General features: G+C 48.2%; 1 protein-coding gene across 1 annotated transcript; it reads left to right on the top strand.

The window, feature by feature from the left end:
- Positions 1–6464: 6464 nt before the first annotated feature.
- On the top strand, positions 6465–18573 carry c9h13orf42 (chromosome 9 C13orf42 homolog). Its single transcript, XM_078232099.1, has 3 exons — positions 6465–6878; positions 13178–13325; positions 18329–18573. The coding sequence occupies exons 1-3, from the start codon at positions 6465–6467 to the stop codon at positions 18571–18573; spliced, it is 807 nt and encodes a 268-aa protein (XP_078088225.1).
- Positions 18574–22150: the final 3577 nt, after the last annotated feature.

Raw genomic sequence — 22150 nt, forward strand, 5'->3', positions numbered from 1 at the left:
TCGAAACGTCAGCTCTTTTCTCTCCCTACTGATGCTGCCAGACCTGCTGAGATTTTCCAGCATTTTCTCTTTTGGTTTCACTTCACCGTTGTTCTACTTACTTTCTGCATCTGTTGAACTAACTGGGATTCAGTGATCTGAGTTGGATACCTTTGATTTGGGAACCAGTTCTAACTATCCCCCCTAATTAATTCACTTTTCATCTGTCTCTCAGCATGGGAGCTTGTTTTTATTTTTACTGGGAGATCTTTGTTCTTCACTGATTAACGGTTAACTTGCTGAGATCTCTGCCTGAGGCAGGGCCAACTCACGATGCTGCAATCTCCACCACAGCTCCTGAATCCACCCAGGCTAGAACGGGGATTGAACACCATGCTCTTGGCACCAACCTGATCTGATCCACACCGGCTGCCCCAGCCAACTAACCCTCGATGTCCCCCCCCTTCCCCCCTTCCCCACCAAGGAGTCAGAGTTGCCCTGGCAATATACACATTTATAGACATGTTGTAGCCTGCAGTGATGTTAGAGGGTTCCTTCCTCGTATGGCTGATCTCTCTCACTTTTACCAACAAACATTGGTGTATGTTGGAAGGATTTACAAGTTGCTATCCAACCTGTTTGGCTGCGTGATGAAAGCGCCATCCGTAGCCATCAAGGGCAGCATGGCGGCACAGTGGTTAGAGGGTGGCATGGTGGCACAGTGGTTAGAGGGTGGCATGGTGGCACAGTGGTTAGAGAGTGGCATGGTGGCACGGTGGTTAGAGAGTGGCATGGTGGCAGAGTGGTTAGAGGGTGGCATGGTGGCACAGTGGTTAGAGAGTGGCATGGTGGCACAGTGGTTAGAGAGTGGCATGGTGACACAGTGGTTAGAGGGTGGCACGGTGGCACAGTGGTTAGAGAGTGGCATGGTGGCACAGTGGTTAGAAGGTGGCACGGTGGCACAGTGGTTAGAGAGTGGCATGGTGACACAATGGTTAGAGGGTGGCACGGTGGCACAGTGGTTAGAGGGTGGCATGGTGGCACAGTGGTTAGAGAGTGGCACGGTGGCACAGTGGTTAGAGAGTGGCACGGTGGCACAGTGGTTGGAGGGCAGCATGGCGGCATGGTGATTAGCACTGCTGCCTCACAGCACCAGGGACCCGGGTTTGATTCCCAGTTTGGGTCACTGTGCGGAGTCTGCACATTCTCCCCATGTCTGCATGGGTTTCCTCCGGGTGCTCCGGTTTCCTCTCACACTCCAAAGATGTGCGGGTTAGGTGGATTGCCCATTCTAAGTTGACCCTAGTGTCAGGGGGACTAGCTGGGGTAATGCATAGGGTTATGGGGATAAGGCCTGGGTGGGATTGTGTTCAGTGCAGACTCAATTGGCCTCCTTCTGCACTATAGGGATTCTATGATTCTAAGTCCTGGGGTGGGGTTTAAACCTGGATCTTCTGCCTCAGAGGCAGGGTGCTACGACCTGCGCCACAAGAATTATAGAATCCTACAATGCAGAAGGAGGCCATTCGGCCCATCGAGTCTGCACCTACCCCATAACCCCATGCCCCTAGCTAGCCCCCGTTGAAACTAAGGGACAATTTAACATGGGCAATCCACCTAACCCGCACATCTTTGGACTGTGGGAAGAAACTGGAGGAAACCCATTCAGACATGGGGAGAACGTGCAAACTCCACACAGACAGTGACCCAAGCCTGGAATCGAACCCGGGTCCCTGGCACTGTGAGGCAGCAGTGCTAACCACTGTGCCACTGTGCCGCCCAAGACCACCTCAGGTTAAATGCTAAACGCAAATTGACTCGATTTTAGAAGGAGGCAGAAGTGAAGCAATTAAAATTGCCTCACTTACCAAATTCCCAGAGTTAACCGCTCTGCCTTGCTGTACCCAGGCCAAGCTGTACCTTTGTGCTACCGTATCAATGACTCAGATGAAAGGACTGGGCGTATTGTGTATTGCAGGGAATGTAAGCTCTGAAGAGCACACAAAGAAATGAAATGATCATTTGGGACAAATGAATAATCACTTGGGCAAAAGCAGCTTAATTAAGGAAAGCCAACATGGATTTGTTAAGGGCAACATGTTTAACTAGCAGGCTTGAGTTGTTTGATGAGATAACAAAGAGGGTTGGTGAGGGCAATGCTGTTGATGTGGTGTACTTGGACTTCCAAAGGCACTTCATAAATTGCCGTAAACAAACTTGTGAGCAAAAGAACAAACAAAGAACAAAACAGCACAGGAACAGGCCCTTCGGCCCTCCAAGCCCGTGCCGCTCCCTGGTCCAAACTAGACCATTCTTTTGTATCCCTCCATTCCCACTCCGTTCATGTGGCTATCTAGATAAGTCTTAAACGTTCCCAGTGTGTCCACCTCCACCACCTTGCCCGGCAGCGCATTCCAGGCCCCCAACACCCTCTGTGTAAAATACGTCCTTCTGATATCTGTGTTAAACCTCCCCCCCTTCACCTTGAACCTATGACCCCTCATGAACGTCACCACCGACCTGGGAAAAAGCTTCCCACCGTTCACCCTATCTATGCCTTTCATAATTTTATACACCTCTATTAAGTCTCCCCTCATCCTCCGTCTTTCCAGGGAGAACAACCCCAGTTTACCCAATCTCTCCTCATACCTAAGCCCTTCCATACCAGGCAACGTCCTGGTAAACCTCCTCTGCACTCTCTCTAAAGCCTCCACGTCCTTCTGGTAGTGTGGCGACCAGAACTGGGCGCAGTACTCCAAATGCGGCCGAACCAACTGTAACATAATTTGCCAACTTTTATACTCGATGCCCTGGCTGATGAAGGCGAGCATGCCATATGCTTTCTTCACCACCTTTTCCACCTGTGCTGCCACTATTAAGGATCTGTGGACCTGCACACCCAGATCTCTCTGTTTGGGGGTCAGTATTGGGACCCTTGCTTTAATGATGTTAATGATATTAATGACCTAGACCTTGGCGTACAGGGTGGGCAATGCAAAAATTGGAAGCAATGTAAACTGTGAGGAGGATGCTGTAGAATTTCAAGTGGAAGGGGCAGACCAGGGGCAGATAACGTTTAATCAGAGATGTATGAAGGATTCATTTTGGCAGGAAGAATGAAATGAGACAACATAAAATAGCGGGTACAATTCTAAAAGGGGTGCAGGAGCAGAGGGATCTGGGTGCATGTGTGCATAAGGCAGGACAGGTTGAGAGAGCAACCTCACTCATACAGTATTCTGGGCTTTATACTAAAGGCATTGGTGTACAAAAGCAGAGAAGTTTTGTTAAAACCACTATAGAACACTGGTTTAAAGTTTATTTATTAGTCACAAGTAGGCTTACATTCAACTGTAATGAAGTTACTGTGAAAATCCCCCAGTTGCCACACTCCGGCACCTGTTCAGGTACACTGAGGGAGAATTTAACATGGCCAATGCACCTAACCCACACATCTTTGGACTGCGGGAGGAAACCGGAGCACCCGGAGGAAACCCACACAGACACGGGGAGAACGTGCAAACTCTGCACAGACAGTGACCCAAGCCAGGAATTGAACCCGTGCCCCTGACGCTGTGAGGCAGCAGTGCTAACCACTGTGCCTGGCCTCAACTGAAGTATTACATCCAGTTCTGGGTGCCACACCTTAGGAAGGATATGAAGGCATTGGAGAGAATTCAGGAAGGAATCACCAGAATACTTCCAGGGATGAAGATATATTATGTCGATAGATTAGAGAAGGTGGAGAAGGAACTGTTTTCCTTGAAGAAGAGGTTTGATTTGAAAAGAGATTTGATAGAGGTGTTCAAAATCATGTGGGGTCTGGACAGAGTGGATAGGGAGATGAAAACTGGCCCCACAGGTCGCAGCATCAAGAACAAGAGGACACAGATCGAAGGTAATTGTCAAAAGTAGCAGTATGACAGGAGAATATCTTTTCACACAGCGAATGGTTAGCACTGCCTGAGAGTATGGTGGAGGTAGGTTCAATTGTTACATTCAGGAGGTAATTGAATTATTAATTGAAAAGGAAGAAGGGCCACAGGTAGAGGATGGGGGTGTGGCACTAGGTGAATTACTCCTTCACAGAGCTAGTACACACACAATGGGCCGAATGGCTCACTGTGCTGTAACCATTCTGTGATTCCCTCACTCTGTGTGGGATACAGACAGGTTAAGTGAATGGGCTAGAGTGTGGCAAATGGAATACAGCGCGGAGAAATGTCAAGTTATCTATTTCATTCACAAAAATAGGAAGTCAGAATATTTTTTATAAGGTGAGAAACTGGGAAATGTTGGTATTCCGAAGGACCCGGGTATACACAAATCACAGGCAGTTAATACAGCTACACCAAGCAAATAGGAAGGTGTTAGCCGTTACTACAAAACCAGGAGTAAAAGAGTAAAGATGTATTGTTGCAATTATATGGGGCTTTGGTGAGACCACGTCGAAAGTACTGTGTACAGCTTTGGCCTCTTTACCCAAGGAAGTTCAGTGAACAGACTGATTGATGGGATGAGAGGCTGTTCAAAGTAGAGAGATTGATGTCTGCTGTCTTGGTCAATGTTCATCCCCCAACCAACACCGCAACAAGTAGATTGTCTGCCTCATTTATGCTGTGCGCAAATTGGCTCCTGCATTTGCCCACACAATGAGGCTGGTGACACAACGAGGGTATTTCATTGGCTGTGAAGCACTTTGGGATGTCCTGAGGACGAGAAGGATGCTATAAATTAAATCCTTTCCAAGATGCCGAGTGAAGATAAGTTCCAGTGTTTATTCTCTTTGAGATGACCCACCAATAATTATCCAACAGTTTCTCAAAAAATAACCTTTAATAAAACTGCACCCGGCATGCTCAGATTAAGAACACAAGAACACCATGAATAGGCCCTTCAAGCCTGCCCCACCATTCAATACGATAATGGCTGATCTATGCTGGCCTCAACGCCTTTTCTGTGCCATTTCTTCATAGCCCTCTATTCTTTGTTTTATTAGATAAGGTACAGCATGGTGGCACAGTGGTTAGCACTGCTGCCTCACAGCGCCAGGGATCCGGGTTCGATTCCCGGCTTGGGTCACTGTCTGTGTAGAGTTTGTACATTCTCCCCGTGTATGTGTGGGTTTCCTTCCACGGTCCAAAGATGTGTGGGTTAGGTGGATTGGCCATGCTAAATTCCCCCTTAATGTCAGGGGGACTGGCAGGGTAAATAAGTGAAGTAACAGGGATAGGGCCTGGGTGGGATTGCGGTCGGTGCAGACTTGATGGGCCAAATGGCCTCCTTCTGCACTGTAGGATTCTATGATGCTTCTATTCTATTCTATCAAATATTTATCCACCTCCACTTTAAATACTTCTAATGATCCAGCCTCCGCTACCCTTTGGGGTAGAGAATTCCAGAGATTCACCACCCTCTGTGAGCAGAAATGTCTACGGACCTCAGTTTTAAATGACCATCCCTTTATCTTATAGCTATGTCCCCTTGTTTAAGACTCTCCCACCAGTTAAATCATCTCCCCATTAACTTCTCTCTTTGGATAGAGTCCAGTCTTCAGTTTTCAGAGTTGCAGGACTCCTGCGAAAAGTGAAAATTCTGTTGCTGTTTTCTAATCTTTACAGTGACTGAAACCCAGCCCCTTCACTTCCTGAACTGTGCATTGAGAAACAGGCAAGTCCAGATGCACGGTAACTTTATCCAATACCATTCATGATTTAACACTACTGCAGCTCTTTTGAAATGTTCAGTGCTGACGTTACCAAGACAGAGCTACATTCTTTTCAGAATTGGTGCAAAGAGTTGCTGTTCTCCAAACACTCCAGCGGGAAACAGAATGCCACCAACTGCATCTTTTGTCCATTAATACCTGTCAGCATTGACATTTGGGAGACTCGATATTGCACCAGGCCGTTCCTCCATTTTTCCTAATTGATCCTCTTTGGATTAATGATATTTGACTGGGTAAAAGCTTTTGTTTGCAAAGGGGCAGGAAGACATTTGAGCCCAAATGCTCGTGTGACAGATAAGGAGCTACGATCGGATTTCAGCCCTCCCAGCTTGTGTTACTGGAGAGTCAAACGTCCCTTGGCACTTTACTGAGTTTTACCTTTATCCTGGCACAATGTAGCTCTGAGTATCTGGGGAACAGGGACTTGTGAGGCACTGTTTTAATGCTGGGCTCCTTCGAGTTGTGTGGTCCTGGAGGTCCTTTCAGGACCTTGGTCAGCACCCCAGCGTTTTGGTGAATATGGCTAATGGCCAAGCCAATCTGCTCATTAAGGGATGAAGTTGGAAGAGTGATTCCTGGATGTTTTAAATGACTACCCACCCGCAGTGGGAGCGCAAGAAGAAGCCTCTTTTACGCAGGCCTGTCGGAATGATAAGCCCACTGATGCAAGCACCCTGCCAATAAGGTTCAGCTTCTCCCTGAGAGGGTATCAGCCTCTGACTCTCCACGTAACAGGGACACTCCACCCAGCAGGGCCATGTTGAAGAAACTGAACGCAATGTTTCGCCCACACGTGGAAAGGAAACTGGGTGAGTCTGAAGGGCATAAAGAGTGGCAAAGGCAAGAGTCTGGCATCAGGTTGGTCCGCAGCACCTCCCTCTACGTGATCGGGGAAAGTCACCAGGACCTGGGCAGCTCTTTGAAAAGGAGCCAGAGTGCAGTGAGTGTGGGCTCCTCGATCTACCACATCAAGGCGGAAGATCGACTCTGGATGTTCTCCAGGACACAGGACTGCCTGCAATACCTGCAGGATCTGATAGTGCTGCGCCAACAATACCAGCCCGTCTGCAACCTCAAGAAGCCTAGAGAGGACAGGCCAGATCCATCTGCTGCAGCCACAAAGCATTCCAAATCCGGCAAGAAAGTGGCAGCATCCAAACACACCTCCAAAGTAAGTATTTAAACATCCCTCCTTGCTGAACAAGGATTGCATTTCTAATAACCAATTGAATCTGATCCCAGCGGCCCGGTGGCACAGTGGTTAACACTGCTGCCTCACAGCACCAGGGACCCGGGTTCAATTCCCAGCTTGGGTCACTGTCTGTGTGGAGTTTGCACATTCTCCCCGTGTCTGCGTGGGTTTCCTCCGGGTGCTCCAGTTTCCTCCCACACTCCAGAAATGTGCGGGTTAGGTGGATTGGCCATGCTAAATTGATCCTTAATGTCAGGGGGACTAGCTTAGGGTAAATGCATGGGGTTATAAAAATTGAGGGCAGCACGGTGGCACAGTGGTTAGCACTGCTGCCTCACAGCATCAGGGACCTGGGTTCAATTCCGGCTTGGGTGACTGTCTGTGTGGAGTTTGCACATTCTCCCCGTGTCAGCGTGGGTTTCCTCCAGGTGCTTTAGTTTCCTCCTACAGTCCAAAAATGTGCGGGTTAGGTGGATTGGCCATGCCAAATTGCCCCTTAATGTCAGGAGGATTAGCAGGGTAAATATGTAGGGTTACGGGGATAGGGCCTGGGTGGGATTGTTGTCGGTGCAGACTCAATGGGCCAAATGGCCTCCTTCTGCACTATGATTCTAGTCTATTCTAGCTGCTCGGAAAAACCCATCTGGTTCACTAATGTCCTTTAGGGAAGGAAGTCTGCCGTCCTTACCCGGTCTGGCCTACATGTGACTCCAGAGCCACAGCAATGTGGTTGACTCTTAACTCCTCTCTAAGGACAACTAGGGAATGCACAATAAATGCTGGCCAGCCAGTGACGCCCATGTCTCAGGATTGAATAAAAAATAATGGATAATAAAGTGAAACAGATGGCAAAAGGAAAACCTTGCCAATTTGACCATTTAACCCTTTTTAATATGTACATGAATATTAGATTATCTGCATATCTCTGTCCATGACGCTATTCAAAGAGAAGGAGTTTTCTTCTGGTTAGTACAAAACAGACCATCCCATCAGTGTTAGTGTGGGATCTTGCTGTGTACAATTTGGCAGCCACAATTCCCTTCATTCCAGCAGTGATTAACAAAAACCTCAATGGCTGGAAAGTGCTTTGAGCCGTCCTGCGATAATGAAAGGCGTCATGTAAATGCAGATCCTTCTTCCGTTATTTAACTGGAGCTGATGTTGGTTCAGTTATATTTGAAATGTATAGCAGTTTGTTTTGAGGGACTGCAGTCTGCATGCACCAAGTATTAAAGCATTTATTAGTCAGGTTTATCCTGCAAGATGTATGAGGGTTAAGTCATCTTTGGGCAGAATCTCCAGTTATGTTTGTGAGTTGCTTCTTTTGCCACCAGACTAAGTTACCTTGAGATTTGCAACTGAAAAAAGTGGCATCCAACTTCAGGTCACAGCGAGTATTGGTGCCAATTAAAGAAAGGCGCGAAAAAGGACGGGTAGAGATCAGGGCGGAGATTCTCCCAAAAACATTCTAAGTTTCCAACGTGAGGGAAAATGGGAGTAAATCCCGTCTGTTCTTTCAGCCTATTTACTGGAGTGATTTTCCGACATTCTATGCATCACAGAGTGCCTCATGGGATTCCCTCTGGTAAGTAGGGGGCGGGGCTATCCCTGCCCGAGAGGCTGGCAGCAGAGCGCTGAGAGGGCCACTGTGCATGTGCCAATCTGTCAGCGCGGAGATCAGCACATGCGCACTGTCCCCCGATCGCTGGCCAGCTCTGCAATCCCTCATCACTCGCCTTCCAACTCCACCATGTGGAGTTTGCACATTCTCCCCGTGTCAGCGTGGGTTTCCTCCGGGTGCTCCGGTTTCCTCCCACACTCCAAAAATGTGCTGCCATCGCTAGCCTCCTGGACCTCCCCAGGCCAGTCCAATGTCTCTCTCCATCACCCCCCCTTCTGGCCAGCCCCAATCTCCCCGATCCAACCCCCCCCACCCCAGATCCCCCAATCATGATGACCAGCTCTGACAACCCCCCCACCAGTCCCGACCTCCACCCACCTGGATGGCCAGCCCCAATTGCCCTCACTCCCTCCCTCCTCCACTGATCCTTTTGCAGAGTGGCAGCGGATCCCTCACCAACTGATCGCTCCCCCCACAATATGCCCCACCCATCCCCCAGTAGGCCCTGTCCCCTTGGCACTGCCCAGTGCCTAGTGGGCAGTGCCAGTTTGCCCATTGGGCAGTGCCAGGGTGTGAGGCTGGCACTGCCAGGCTGGCATGCCCAAGGGGCACCTCCACGACCTCCCGATGGGGCCTCACTGGCCTCTGTTCCCTCCAGTGGGGTTGGGTGCCTGTTCCCCATGGGTAGCAGTTGTAAACGTCGCTGGAGGGAACCACCCTGGCGGGGAGGGGGGGAGACGCTAGCAGGACAGGAGAATTCCATCCCGAGCCCGCTAATCATATAGAAATGCCAATTTGAATGACATTTCCACATGATAATCAGCTGGTGTGGAGCTGATTACATCAGGAAACTTCCTTCTGGTGATGCGCGGAGGCTGTGGCGCCCAGCGGGAAGCCTGCAAAATGGCCGCCGCTGATATCCCCCAGCCCTGCTGCGCTACTAGAGCAGCACTGCAGGCTGGGAGAATCGCCCACCCCCCCGCAGCTGTTTCATGGAATCCGCGTTATTCGTCACCAAACTCATCCATCCTCCCTTCCTCCCCTGTGCAGCCATTCAATCTCCTGGGAGAGCCAGGAATTTCCACCAATTCGAGAAAAAGATGGTGGTAAATTTCTCTCCAATGCTCCCAGGCAACCAGACGCCAGGAAGTCAGTGTGACAGTGATTGCGAGTTAATCCAGCAACTGCCTGTAGCAGGAACATAGCAATGGTTTGCAGTGGATAGCGCATGGGTCAACAAGTCAAAGCTTTGTGGGTTCAGGCCCCACTCGAGACTTCTTTTCTATTCATTCCTGGGATGTGGGTGTCGCTAGCTAGGCCCAGCATTCATTGCCCCTCACTAATTGGCCCGTGAGAAGGTGGTGGTGAGCTGCCTTTTTGGACCGCTGCAGTCCATGTGGTGTCGGTACATCCACAGTGCTGTTAGGGAGGGGGTTGAAGGATTTTGACCCAGCGACAGAGAAGGAACAGCGATAGAGTTATAGACAGGGCGGTGAGTGGCTTGGAGGGGAACCTCCAGGCGGTGGTGTTCTGTTGCCCTTGTCCTCCTAGATGGTAGTGGTCATGGGTTTGAAAAATAACACATAGCGTACTGAGAACATAATCTAGACTGACACTTCAGTCTAATACAGAGGGAGTGCTGCACTGTCAGAGGCGCCTGTTTTTAGGTGTTAAACTGAGGAGCAAAAGATCCATGGTGTCAGGGAGGATGTAAATAAGTAGGGGCGAGCTTTGTCTAGTATTGTGGGTTTAGCTACATCAGACAGACTGCAGTGTCTCAACAAGGTGCCTCACCACCAGCAAATAGGCAAATAGTGACGGACAACAAATATTGGTCTAGTCAACGATGCTCACATCCTGTGGAAAAATAAAGGAAAATGTCTTGTAGCAGTTCATGGTTCCAATGTGGAGTTGGGAAGAAAACTCCTGTCTTCACACTCAGATCAATAAGAGTAGCTTTAGCCATGTCTTGGCAGCTCACAACATGCCTTTGAAGGACCCGACAACTTGGCTACTATATGCTTGAGAAAACTGACCGCAGTCCGTCCAATGCAAACTGTGGTCAGCCCTGAACTGTTATCACCAAGGGGCCTGACCAGTGACATTTGTGGCCAATGCCTGTAACACCTGGATGACTCCGGGTGCTCCGGTTTCCTCCCACAGTCCAAAGACGTGCTGGTTAGGTGCATGGGCCATGCTAAATTCTCCCTCAGTGTACCTGGACAGGTGCTGGAGTGTGGTGACCAAGGGATTTTCACAGTAACTTCATTGCAGTGTTAATGTAAGCCTACTTGTGACACTGATAAAAATAAATAAATAGAGGAGCATGGTTAAAAAGTTTGCATAATTGAGAGATTAGAACTCAAGGGCGCAACCTCAGGCTAAAGGGACGATCCTTTAGAACAGATGAGGGGAATTTCTTCAGCCAGAGAGTGGTGAATCTGTGGAACTCTTTGCCGCAGAAGGCTGTGGAGGCTAGGTTATTGAGTGTCTTTAAGACAGAGATAGATAGGTTCTTGATCGATAAGGGGATCAGGGGTTATGGGGAAAAGGCAGGAGAATGGGGATGGGAAAAATATCAGCCATGATTAAATGGCAGAGCAGACTCGATGGGCCGAGTGGCCTAATTCTGCTCCTATGTCTTATGGTCTTATGGTCTATAAAATTGTCCATGTGGTTGAAAGTGAGGAGAAAAAAGCTATGAGAGCAGGAGGCTATCAAAGCAGAGCCAGAGGGTCAGAAAGCTAGCCAATGGAATTCAATCCATGTGAGCTAATCCATTTGGAGAGGATGAACCAGGGGGTACACAGTAAGTGACAGGACATTGAGACCCACGGAGCAGCAGAGGGAGCTTGAGAGGCATGAATCCAGGTCCCTGTAGGTAGGTAAGGTGGGAGATGGGATACTTTCCTTTATTAGTTGAGGCGCTGATTGTAAGACCAGGAACGTTCTGCTAGAACTCGACAAAACACTAGTTAGGCCACGGATAGAGAAATATGAACAGAAACCGTATCACAGAAAATACGTGTTTACACAGGAAAGAGTGCAGAGGAGGTTTATAAGAATGTTGCCAAGACTGGAAAAAAATAGCTGTGGGAGAAGATTGGATAAACTGAGGTTGCGTTCCTTCAGAACAGTGGTGGCTGATGGGAGATTTAAGTGAAGCCTATAAACTTAACCCCTTCCTACCCATTCTATCTAGCCCCCTCATAACTCCTCATAACTCCTTCCTCTCCACTCTGTCTAACCCCCTCATAACTCCTCGTAACTCCTTCCTCTCCATTCTATCTAGCCCCCTCATAACTCCTCGTAACTCCTTCCTCTCCACTCTGTCTAACCCCCTCATAACTCTCCATAACTCCTTCCTATCCACTCTATCTGGGCCCCTCGTGACTCCTTCCTCTCCACTCTATCTAGCCCCCTCATAACTCCTCGTGACTCCTTCCTCTCCACTCTGTCTAACCCCCTCATAACTCCTCGTAACTCCTTCCTCTCCACTCTATCTAACCCCCTCATAACTCATCATAATTCTTTCCTATCCAATCTCTCTAGGCCCCTCATAGCTCCTCATAACTCCTTTCTATCCACTCTATCTAGGCCTCTCATATTTCCTTTAGCGGAAAGATTGATAACTAGGTGACATAGGGTTAACACAATTGCCAGAAGGATTAGAGGGAAGTTGAAGATAATTCTTTTTCACCCAGAGGGTGGTGGAGTTCTAGGACTCGCTGCTTAAAAGGTGGTATCGGTACAAGTCCTCATCACATTTAACACAAAGCTTTATGGTGCTGTGACCTACAAGCCTACAGACCAAGAGCTGTAAAGTGGGATTAAACAAATCTTTTTGCTAAATATGTTGGGCTGAATGGCCTCCATCTGTGCTATAAATTTGTATGATTCCTTGATCCTTGCGGGTGGATGGGAAAGATCCCTTGGCATTATTTCAAAGAACAGGGAAAGAGTTCTCCCTTGTGTCCTGGGCAATATTTACCCATCAACCAACATCACAAAAACAGATTATTTGATCATTATCAGGTGGCACAGTGTTTAGCACTGCTGCCTAACAGTGCCAGAGACCTGGGTTCGATTCCCAGCTTGGGTCACTGTGGGGAGTTTGCACGTTCTCCCCGTGTCTGCGTGGGTTTCTTCCGGGTGCTCCGGTTTCCTCCCACAGTCCGAAAGACGTGCTGGTTAGGGTGCATTGACCCGAACAGGCGCCGGAGTGTGGCGACTAGGGGAATTTCACAGTAACTTCTTTGCAGTGTAAATATAAGCCTTACTTGTGACTAATAAATAAAATGTTACACTTTATCACGTTGTTGTTTGTGGAAGCTTGCTCTGTGTAAATTGGCTGCTGTGTTTCCTACATCACAACAGTGACTACACTTTAAAAGTGCTTGATTGGCTGTAAGCTGTTTTGGGACAGCTTGCGGTTGGGGAAGAGGCTATATAAATGCAAACCTACCTTTCTACTTTATTCCAGAATGTAAAATATATCAAAACAATCCTTAAATCTGAAAGGTCTTTCTCCATCTAATGAGGCCCTTCATTCCAGTGACGCTCAACACATGACGCACCTCCTGTGTACGGTTAGCATTTTTGTTGGGGAATATTTTCCATGCTTTTGTCAATAAAACTGTTTCTATTTACTTAACAGAAACTGAAAGACAAATCTAATCCTGCACCAGTATCAACAGAGGAAGAGACCCTGGAATATTTTGATTCCGTCATTGCAGATTTTGATCAGGAAAACAAGCCTAAAGTTCAGCCAGTAGAGGACACGCACCTCGATGTGGATTTTGTTAGTAAGTACATTTCAGTAGAGAACAGAAGCTCCATGAATTACTATCCTTCACTGCCCTGTTAATGTGATGCCCCAAAGAGGCTCAGAGTTGTGCAGTAGATCTAAAACACTCGCATTGTATAATGGGGTGGCACGGTGGCACCGCTGCCTCACAGCTCCAGGGACCCAGGTTCAATTCCCGGCTTGGGTTCACTGTCTGTGTGGAGTTTGCACATTCTCCCCGTGTCTGCGTGGGTTTCCTCCGGGTGCTCCGGTTTCCTCCCACACTCCAAAGGCGTGCGGGTTAGGTGAATTGGCCATGCTAAATTCTCCCTCAGTGTACCCGAACAGGCACCGGAGTGTGGCGACTCGGGGATTTTCACAGTAACTTCATTGCAGTGTTAATGTAAGCCTACTTGTGACTAATAAATAAACTTTAACTTTATATTAATCCCTCATATGGTGCTCAGTGCAAACATAGAAACACAGAAAAGATGAATCCATATGACATTATTATAGAGTAAACTTATGAAGAATAACGCTTTAGCACTTGGGTGGCACAGTGGTTAGCACTGCTGCCTCACAGCGCCAGGGACCCGGGTTCGATTCCCGGCTTGGGTCACTGTCTGTGTGGAGTCAGCACCTTCTCCCCGTGTCTGCGTGGGTTTCCTCCGGGTGCTCCGGTTTCCTCCCACAGTCCAAAGATGTGTGGGTTAGGTTGATTGGCTCTGCTAAATTCTCCCTTAGTGTCAGGGTAGGGTTACTGGGATAGGGGTAGGATTGTTGTCGGTGCAGGCTTGATGGGCCGAATGGACTGCACTGTTGTGATTCTGTGATATTTAAGCAAAACTGGGTAGACTATGAGTGTTGTCTAGAGCCTGAAATTTAAAAAAATATATCTTCACCTGATTTGACTGTTGCAATATTCAGATTTGACCCTTTTCTTGTTTCTGGCCTCGATTTCAGTTATATTGCAGTGCTTGAGGACAAAATATTTGATCCCCCTTGACCTTCCACTAGGTACAGTAAGAAGTCTCACAACACCAGTGTCTTCACATCATGACTTTCACTAGGTGCCAGTAAAACAGGAAGTAGTCAAGTTCCTTGCTCTAACTCTGACCTATGTCTAATGGCAGTTAAAGCAACAGCATTGTCCAGGGAGTGAGCTTGGTTTTTATATTCAACCCCTGGTCCCAGCCGGATTCTCTGGCCAGTGGGCAGACAGGGAAAGTGAGGGCTGTGGACTGGTAGGTGGGGAAATGTAAAGTTTTATTTAATAGTCACAAAAGTAAGGCTTACATTAACACTGCAATGAAGTTACTGTGAAATTCCCCTATTCACCACACTCTGCCGCTTGTTCGGGTAACACTGAGAGACAATTTAGCGTGACCAATGTTCCTTAGCAGCACATCTTTCAGACCGTGTGGGAGGAAACCGGAGCACCCGGAGGAAACCCACGCAGACACGGGGAGAATGTGCAAACTCCACACGGACAGTGACCTGAGCCGGGAATCGAACCCGGGTCCCTGGCGCTGGAGGCAGCAGTGCTAACCACTGTGCCACCGTGCCATGCCGGAACTCTGGGAACTCTCACCGGATCCTCCAGATGGCCGGGATGTTTTCCTGGGGCTGTCCGATGCTCTTCCACCACGTGGATGAGCAGTGACATTGCGGCACTGCACGTGTGAAGGCAAGTAGTCTGAGAGGGCCAGCTTAGCGCCACCCTCTGGTCACAGGAAGAACGGTCACTGTGAATGAGGAAGGTGACAGGGCAATGGAGCTCAGGCGGGAATGGAAAGAAAGCTTATTACCCTCTCCCTTAGGGAGGGCTGTGCTGGGGAACACACAGCAGAGGGGAAGGAGAAAGAAATAGCATTCAGTAGAGTAATCAGTAATCGAACAAATTCTCATCTGATCAAGTGTTCAAGATGGCTACAAAGATTGGAAACTTTCCTCTAGTGAGCTAACCCTTAATAAAGGGGAATTTCGTTAGAGTTGAGCTATTGACAGGTGACGAAGTTTGCAGACAGCTATTGACAGGTAACGAAGTTTGCAGACGACACAAAGATAAGTGGAAAAGTGAATCGTGTGGAGGACGGAGAAGATCTGCAGAGAGATTTGGACAGGCTGAGTGAGTGGGCGAGGATATGGCAAATTGAGTATAACGTTGAGAAATGCGAGGTTATACACTTTGGAGGAAATAATAACAAATGGGATTACTATCTCAATGGAAACAAATTAAAACATGCTACCGTGCAAAGGGACCTGGGGGTCCTTGTGCATGAGACGCAAAAGCCCAGTCTGCAGGTACAACAGGTGATCAAGAAGGCAAATGGGATGTTGGCCTATATTGCGAGGGGGATAGAATATAAAAGCAGGGATGTCTTGATGCACCTGTACAGGGCATTGGTGAGGCCGCAGCTGGAATACTGTGTGCAGTATTGGTCCCCTTATATGAGGAAGGATATATTGGCATTGGAGGGAGTGCAGAGAAGGTTCACCAGGTTGATACCGGAGATGAGGGGTTTGGATTATGAGGAGAGGCTGAGGAGATTGGGTTTGTACTCGTTGGAGTTTAGAAGGATGAGGGGGGATCTTATGGAGACTTATAAGATAATGCGGGGGCTGGATAGGGTGGAGGCGGAGAGATTCTTTCCACTTAGTAAGGAAGTTAAAACTAGAGGACACAGCCTCAAAATAAAGGGGGGTCGATTTAAGACAGAGTTGAGGAGGAACTTCTTCTCCCAGAGGGTGGTGAATCTCTGGAATTCTCTGCCCACTGAGGTGGTGGAGGCTACCTCACTGAATATGTTTAAAGCGCGGATGGATGGATTCCTGATCGGTAAGGGAATTAAGGGTTATGGGGATCAGGCGGGTAAGTGGTACTGATCCACGTCAGATCAGCCATGATCTTATTGAATGGCGGGGCAGGCTCGAGGGGCTAGATGGCCTACTCCTGCTCCTATTTCTTATGTTCTTATGTTCTTATGATACCAGGGAACACTTCTTCAAACAAAGGTCAGTGGAAATCTGGAACTCTCTCCCTCAAAGGTGTTCCCACAATCCAAAAGACGTGCGGGTTAGGTGCATTGGCCATGCTAAATTCTCCCTCAGTGTACCCAAACAGGCACCAGAGTGTGGCGACTCGGGGAATTTCACAGTAACTTCATTGCAGTGTTAATGTAAGCCTATTTGTGACACTAATAAATAAACTGAAAACTGATGTGGAGGGTCAGTTGAACATGTTTAACCTCAGACAGGGTTCTGCTAGGGTCGGGTATCGAGGGATCTGTGAGCAAGGAGGGTGAATGATGTTAAGATGTACGCTGAACTCTTGCTGGTGTTTACATTGGCAGGATCATCGGCACACCCCCGCCAAGGCTTTCCCGTTGGTGAGGGGAGTGATCACAGTGGTGGGACCATAAGGAGTGCGTCACCTCCTGCCACCGCGGTATACACCGCGGAGAGGGAGAAAAATCCCACCCATCCATTCAGCCATGATCTCATTGAATAGTAGAACGTGTTGAGTGACCTGCTGTTCTTCCCATGTTTGCCCATGTCTTTGTTACCTTAAGTCTTAACTATTCCAGCACTCTCTCCCAAGCTCTTAGCATGAAACCCCCATAAAATTAAAGTCACCCATTACTCAGCTACCTGTACCCTAACTTGCACCAAATCCCATTCACCCATCATCCCTGTGCTCGCTGACCTAGAACCATAGAACCATAGAAAATTACAGCTCAGAAACAGGCCTTTTGGCCCTTCTTGTCTGTGCCGAACCATTTTATGCCTAGTCCCACTGACCTGCACTTGGACCATATCCCTCCACACCCCTCTCATCCATGAACCCGTCCAAGTTTTTCTTAAATGTTAAAAGTGACCCCGCATTTACCACTTTATCTGGCAGCTCATTCCACACTCCCACCACTCTCTGCGTGAAGAAGCCCCCCCTAATATTCCCTTTAAACTTTTCTCCTTTCATCCTTAACCCATGCCCTCTGGTTTTTTTCTCCCCTAGCCTCAGCGGAAAAAGCCTGCTTGCATTCACTCTATCTATACCCATCAAAATCTTATACACCTCTATCAAATCTCCCCTCAATCTTCTACGCTCCAGGGAATAAAGTCCCAACCTATTCAATCTCTCTCTGTAACTCAGCTTCTCAAGTCCCGGCAACAACCTTGTGAACCTTCTCTGCACTCTTTCAATCTTATTTACATCCTTCCTGTAACTAGGTGACCTATCTATCTCCTATCTGGCATGAAGTCAACTTTAAAATCTGGTCCTTGTTTTCAAATCCCTTTCTGCCTCCACATCTTCCTATCCCCTGAGGACTGACAGCCTTCCGATAAATCTGCACTCCTCCAAATCTGATCTCTTCCCAAATGTTCATCTCTCCATCATTGGCAGTCATGCCTTCAACTGCCTGGGCCCTACATTCCAGAATTCCCTCCCTAAATTCTCCATCTCTCTCTCTCTCATTGTGAAAGCCTTTAACCAAGCCTTTGGCTACTTGGCCTAATGTTTCTTTCACTGGCTCCGTCAATTAATTCCCACCTGATTAGTCTCATGTGAGGCACCGTGGGGCATCTTGCCATGCTAAAGGGGCGGCACGGTGGCACAATGGTTAGCACTGCTGCCTCACAACGCTAGGGACCCCGGGGATTCGATTCCCTCTGGTCGCTGTCTGTGTGGAGTTTGCACGTTCTCCCCGTGTCTGCATGGGTTTCCTCCTGCAGTCCAAATATGTACGGGTTAGGTTGATTGGCCATGCTAAGTTGACCCTAGTGTCGGGGGATTAGCAGAGTAAATATGTGGGGTTGCGGGAATAGGGCGTGGGTGGGATTGTGGTCCATGCAGGCTCGATGGGCCGAATGGCCTCCTTCTGCACTGTAGGGATTCTATTTGATAATTCTGTGATGATGATTCTAAAGGTGGTTTAGGAATATTCAGTGTTGGTTTTATTTGTGGTGGAATTGGTTCTATGTTGATGACGGAACAATGTTTCTCTGTCTCTTTGCGTCAAGTTGCCACCAGTACCAGTGAACACAGTTTACATTCGAATTGGATCCTGAAGTCACCACGAAGGTACTCCATTGATGTGGCGCATTTGGCAAAGATGGACCAGCTGCCTCGAAGACACAGTGACGGCGTACGAATGAGCTTCAAGCGGTTTGAGCGACGGCCCATGTACCTCCCCAAACTGGTCGAGAGTCCAATGCACACATTGAGGTTTAAACCGAAGGCCCGTAATGAAGACGATGAGTTTTAGGTCACTGCAGAGTGTCAAACGCTTCAGGAATTGGAGCCCTCCTGACTGAAAATATCTGTTTAACGTTTTTATTTTATTTGTTAAGGTCACAAATAAGGTTTACATTCACACTGCAATGAAGTTACTGTGAAAATCCCCTAGTCGTCACACTTCGGCGCCTGTTCGGGTAACACTGAGGGAGAATTGTAGCACGGCCAATGCACCCTAACCAGCACGTCTTTGGACTGTGTGAGGAAACCGGAGCACCCGGAGGAAACCCACGGGGAGAACGTGCAAACTCCGCACAGACAGTGACCCAAGCCGGGAATCGAACCAGGGTCGCTGGCGCTGTGAGGCAGCAGTGCTAACCACTGTGCCGCCGTGCTTGATCCTTCAGATATTTTTGTTTCAGGTCAAAAATTCCTTTTGCAACCAAATCATGTAAAACTGTTGAAGTCTGGATGAGGCTGCATTGCTATTTTGTAACTGTTTTGTTTTCTACAACTGATGGAATTTTTTTTTAAGTGTTTGCACCATTCTTCCAAGTTCGATTGCATTTTCGGAGGGGCAGCCCTGAGCTCTGAACACTCTGTGGACACAGGTTTATGCCAATAGAGTTCCTAACTGCGAGGTGAAGCAACGTGTTGTCCAAGGGTGAGGCTGGGAAGCCAGCACAGCCCAGCGTGGCGTGGGTAACATGGGAGGTTGTCAGCAAGCAGTTACCATCTAAACTGAACACCAGAGATAACAGACAGAGAGGTAGCTGGACTGAACCCCTCTAACTGTGCAGAATCGAATGGCAATGTGGAGAGGGAGCTTTATTCTCAGTGGGAAGAATGTTGATTCAACCAAAAAGGTTGGAGAAAGGTTTACACTGTATATAACGGAGATCTCATGCCCACGGTTCCCTATTATGCCAGTTTCCTCTTCCCGCCTGCAACAACTTGCATTTATATAGCACCTTTGGCCTGGTAAAAGTCCCATGCTACTTCACAGGAGCATTGTCAGGCACAATCGAACCACATAAAGGGCGGTCACCAAATGCCTGGTCAAAAAGGAGGGTTTTAACAAGCATTCAAAAGGGGGATAGATTACCAGAGGATTTTAGGATGAGAATTCCAAAGTTTCAGGGCCAAGGCAGCTGAGGGCCCGCTTCCCAATGGTGATTAAAATCAGGGATCTGTAAGGGGCCAGAATCGGAGATGCACAGGTAGCAGGGAGCATTGTAGAGTTGGCTCAGATTACAGGGATAGGCAGGGCTGGAGCCATGGAGAAACTTGGAAAGAAGGATGAGCTTTCTTAAGTTGAGGCGAGGGAATTTCCATGAGGAAAAGGGTACAGGATCGCTAGCTTTCTCGGGCACACAATGAAGACTAGGAAACAAGTTATCACTCTGTGAGCTGAAGACAATAATCAAGTAGCTAACAATAAGGAAGCATAGGCTATCTCACACTGACTCTGGTATCCAGTTCATATTCACTCAAAATCACTTTTAAGTCATTAAGCTGCATGGTGGCACAGTGGTTAGCACTGCTGCCTCACAGCGCCAGGGACCCGGGTTCGATTCCCGGCTTGGGTCACTGTCTGTGTGGAGTCTGCACGTTCTCCCCGTGTCTGCGTGGGTTTCCTCCGGGTGCTCCGGTTTCCTCCCACACTCCAAAGATGTGCGGGTTAGGTTGATTGGCCATGCCCCCTAGTGTCAGGGGGAGCAGCAGGGTAAATGCGTGGGGTTACGGGAATAGGGCCTGGGTGGGATACAGACTCGATGGGCCGAATGGCCTTCTGTACTATAGGATTCTATGTGATGAGGCAGATGATCAGGTCACTATCACACTGATGTTTGGGAGACCTTGCCCCAAACATACAAACATACGATTTCGGAACAAGAGTAGACCACTTGACCCCTCGAGCCTACTCCGCTATTCAATAAGATCATGGCTGATCTGATTGTAACTTCAACCCCACATTCCTTCCCCCTCTCCCCCAATAACCTTCCATCCCCTTGTGTGAAAAGTGGCTGCCATGTTTCTTACAGCCAGAGATGATGAAAGGCGCCACATAAATGCAATTTCTTTCTAAAGACACGGACAACAATATAAAGGGTCTGTTTTTCACTGGTGGAAGTAGTGAAGGTGTGTCGATTCAATTGAGATAAAACATAGATACAGCTCAGGTTGTGATCTCTTTTTGACTTTTGATGGGTTAAGAGGAGATGTTGTGAGGGTCGCCTAATGGATTTCTTGCATGTAGTGTGTGGGTCACAGTTTGTGGTTTTCTATTTAAATTGAGGTGGCTTGCTTTACAGATGGGCTTTCGAGACACCCAGTCCTCCATTATCCACTACACCCTGGTGTGTCCGGCAGTGGGGACAGACCCAGAGAGTTCCCCCACTTTCCCTGCGGCAAGAGTGCAGCATCAATGTTCATGGCGTGTGTGTACGGAAGCTTGGTACAGTTCCTGATTTAGCTGGATTACACAACCCCTGGGCATTTTTCTGTAACTATTTTGCCTCTTTTCACCTCACGTCTTCCTGCGCCACTGACCGACCCTAACCTGAGAGAATAATCAGATGACCTGTTCTCGTCACCAGGCTTCAGCTGATCACTGGGGAGGGTGACCCATTAATGTCACCTCGCGCTATTGGTTAAACCCCCACACCCAAAGGTACGGCCAAGATTGGGAACTCACAGCGTGGAGAATTTAAAGTTTATTTATTAGTCACAAGTTAGCTTGCGTTAACACTGCAATGAAGTTACTGTGAAAATCCCCTAGTCGCCACACTCCGGCGCCTGTTCGGGTCAATGCACCCTAACCAGTACATCTTTCAGACTGTGGGAGGAAACTGGGGCACCCGGAGGAAACCCACGCAGACACGGGGAGAACATGGAAACAGGGCCCTAAGACCCAACTTGCCCATGCAGCCCTCTATTTGTGCCACTAAGCCAGTCCCAATTGCCTGCATTTAAAGTAAAGTTTATTTATTAGATTCACAAATAAGGCTTGCATTCACACTGCAATGAAGTTACTGTGAAAATCCTCTAGTCGCCACACTCCGGTTCCTGTTCGGGTACACTGAAGGAGAATTTAGCACGGCCAATGCACCCAACCAGCATGTCTAAAGTAAAGTTTTTAAAGTTTATTTATTAGTCACAAGTAGGCTTACACTCACACTGGAATGAAGTTACTGTGACAATCCCCTGGTCGCCACACTCCTCCTGTTCAGGTACACGGAGGAAGAATTTAGCATGGCCAATGCACCTAACCAGCATATTTTGGGAATTTGAGAGGAAACCGGAGCACCCGGAGGAAACCCAAACAGAGACGGGGAGAATGTGCAGACTCCACACAGTAACCCACAGAGAACCAGGTTCTCACAGCACAGAACCCGGGCCCCTGGTGCTGTTAGGCAGCAGTGCTAACCACTGTGCCACCAGCTGTGGGTAAAAATTCATCCTCTCGTGACCTCAGCACAATGTTCACCAGTACTTATGGAAAAATAGATGAATGGAAAGAAATAAGAACTAAAATGTGGTTTTTTTTGTCAGAATGCATGAAAAAAATGACCCTTCAGACTAAGATGTAGGCTTATGAGGCCCAT

The sequence above is a fragment of the Mustelus asterias genome, chromosome 17 (genome assembly GCF_964213995.1).
Source record: "Mustelus asterias chromosome 17, sMusAst1.hap1.1, whole genome shotgun sequence".
NCBI classification, from domain to species: domain Eukaryota; kingdom Metazoa; phylum Chordata; class Chondrichthyes; order Carcharhiniformes; family Triakidae; genus Mustelus; species Mustelus asterias.

Excerpts from the sequence above, each read along its gene's own strand:
- c9h13orf42 (XM_078232099.1), top strand. The coding sequence starts at position 6,465 with ATGTTGAAGAAACTGAACGCAATGTTTCGCCCACACGTGGAAAGGAAA. Across the intron at positions 6,879-13,177 it reads CATCCAAACACACCTCCAAA|AAACTGAAAGACAAATCTAA; the intron begins GTAAGTATTTAA and ends TTTACTTAACAG. Across the intron at positions 13,326-18,328 it reads CCTCGATGTGGATTTTGTTA|TTGCCACCAGTACCAGTGAA; the intron begins GTAAGTACATTT and ends CTTTGCGTCAAG.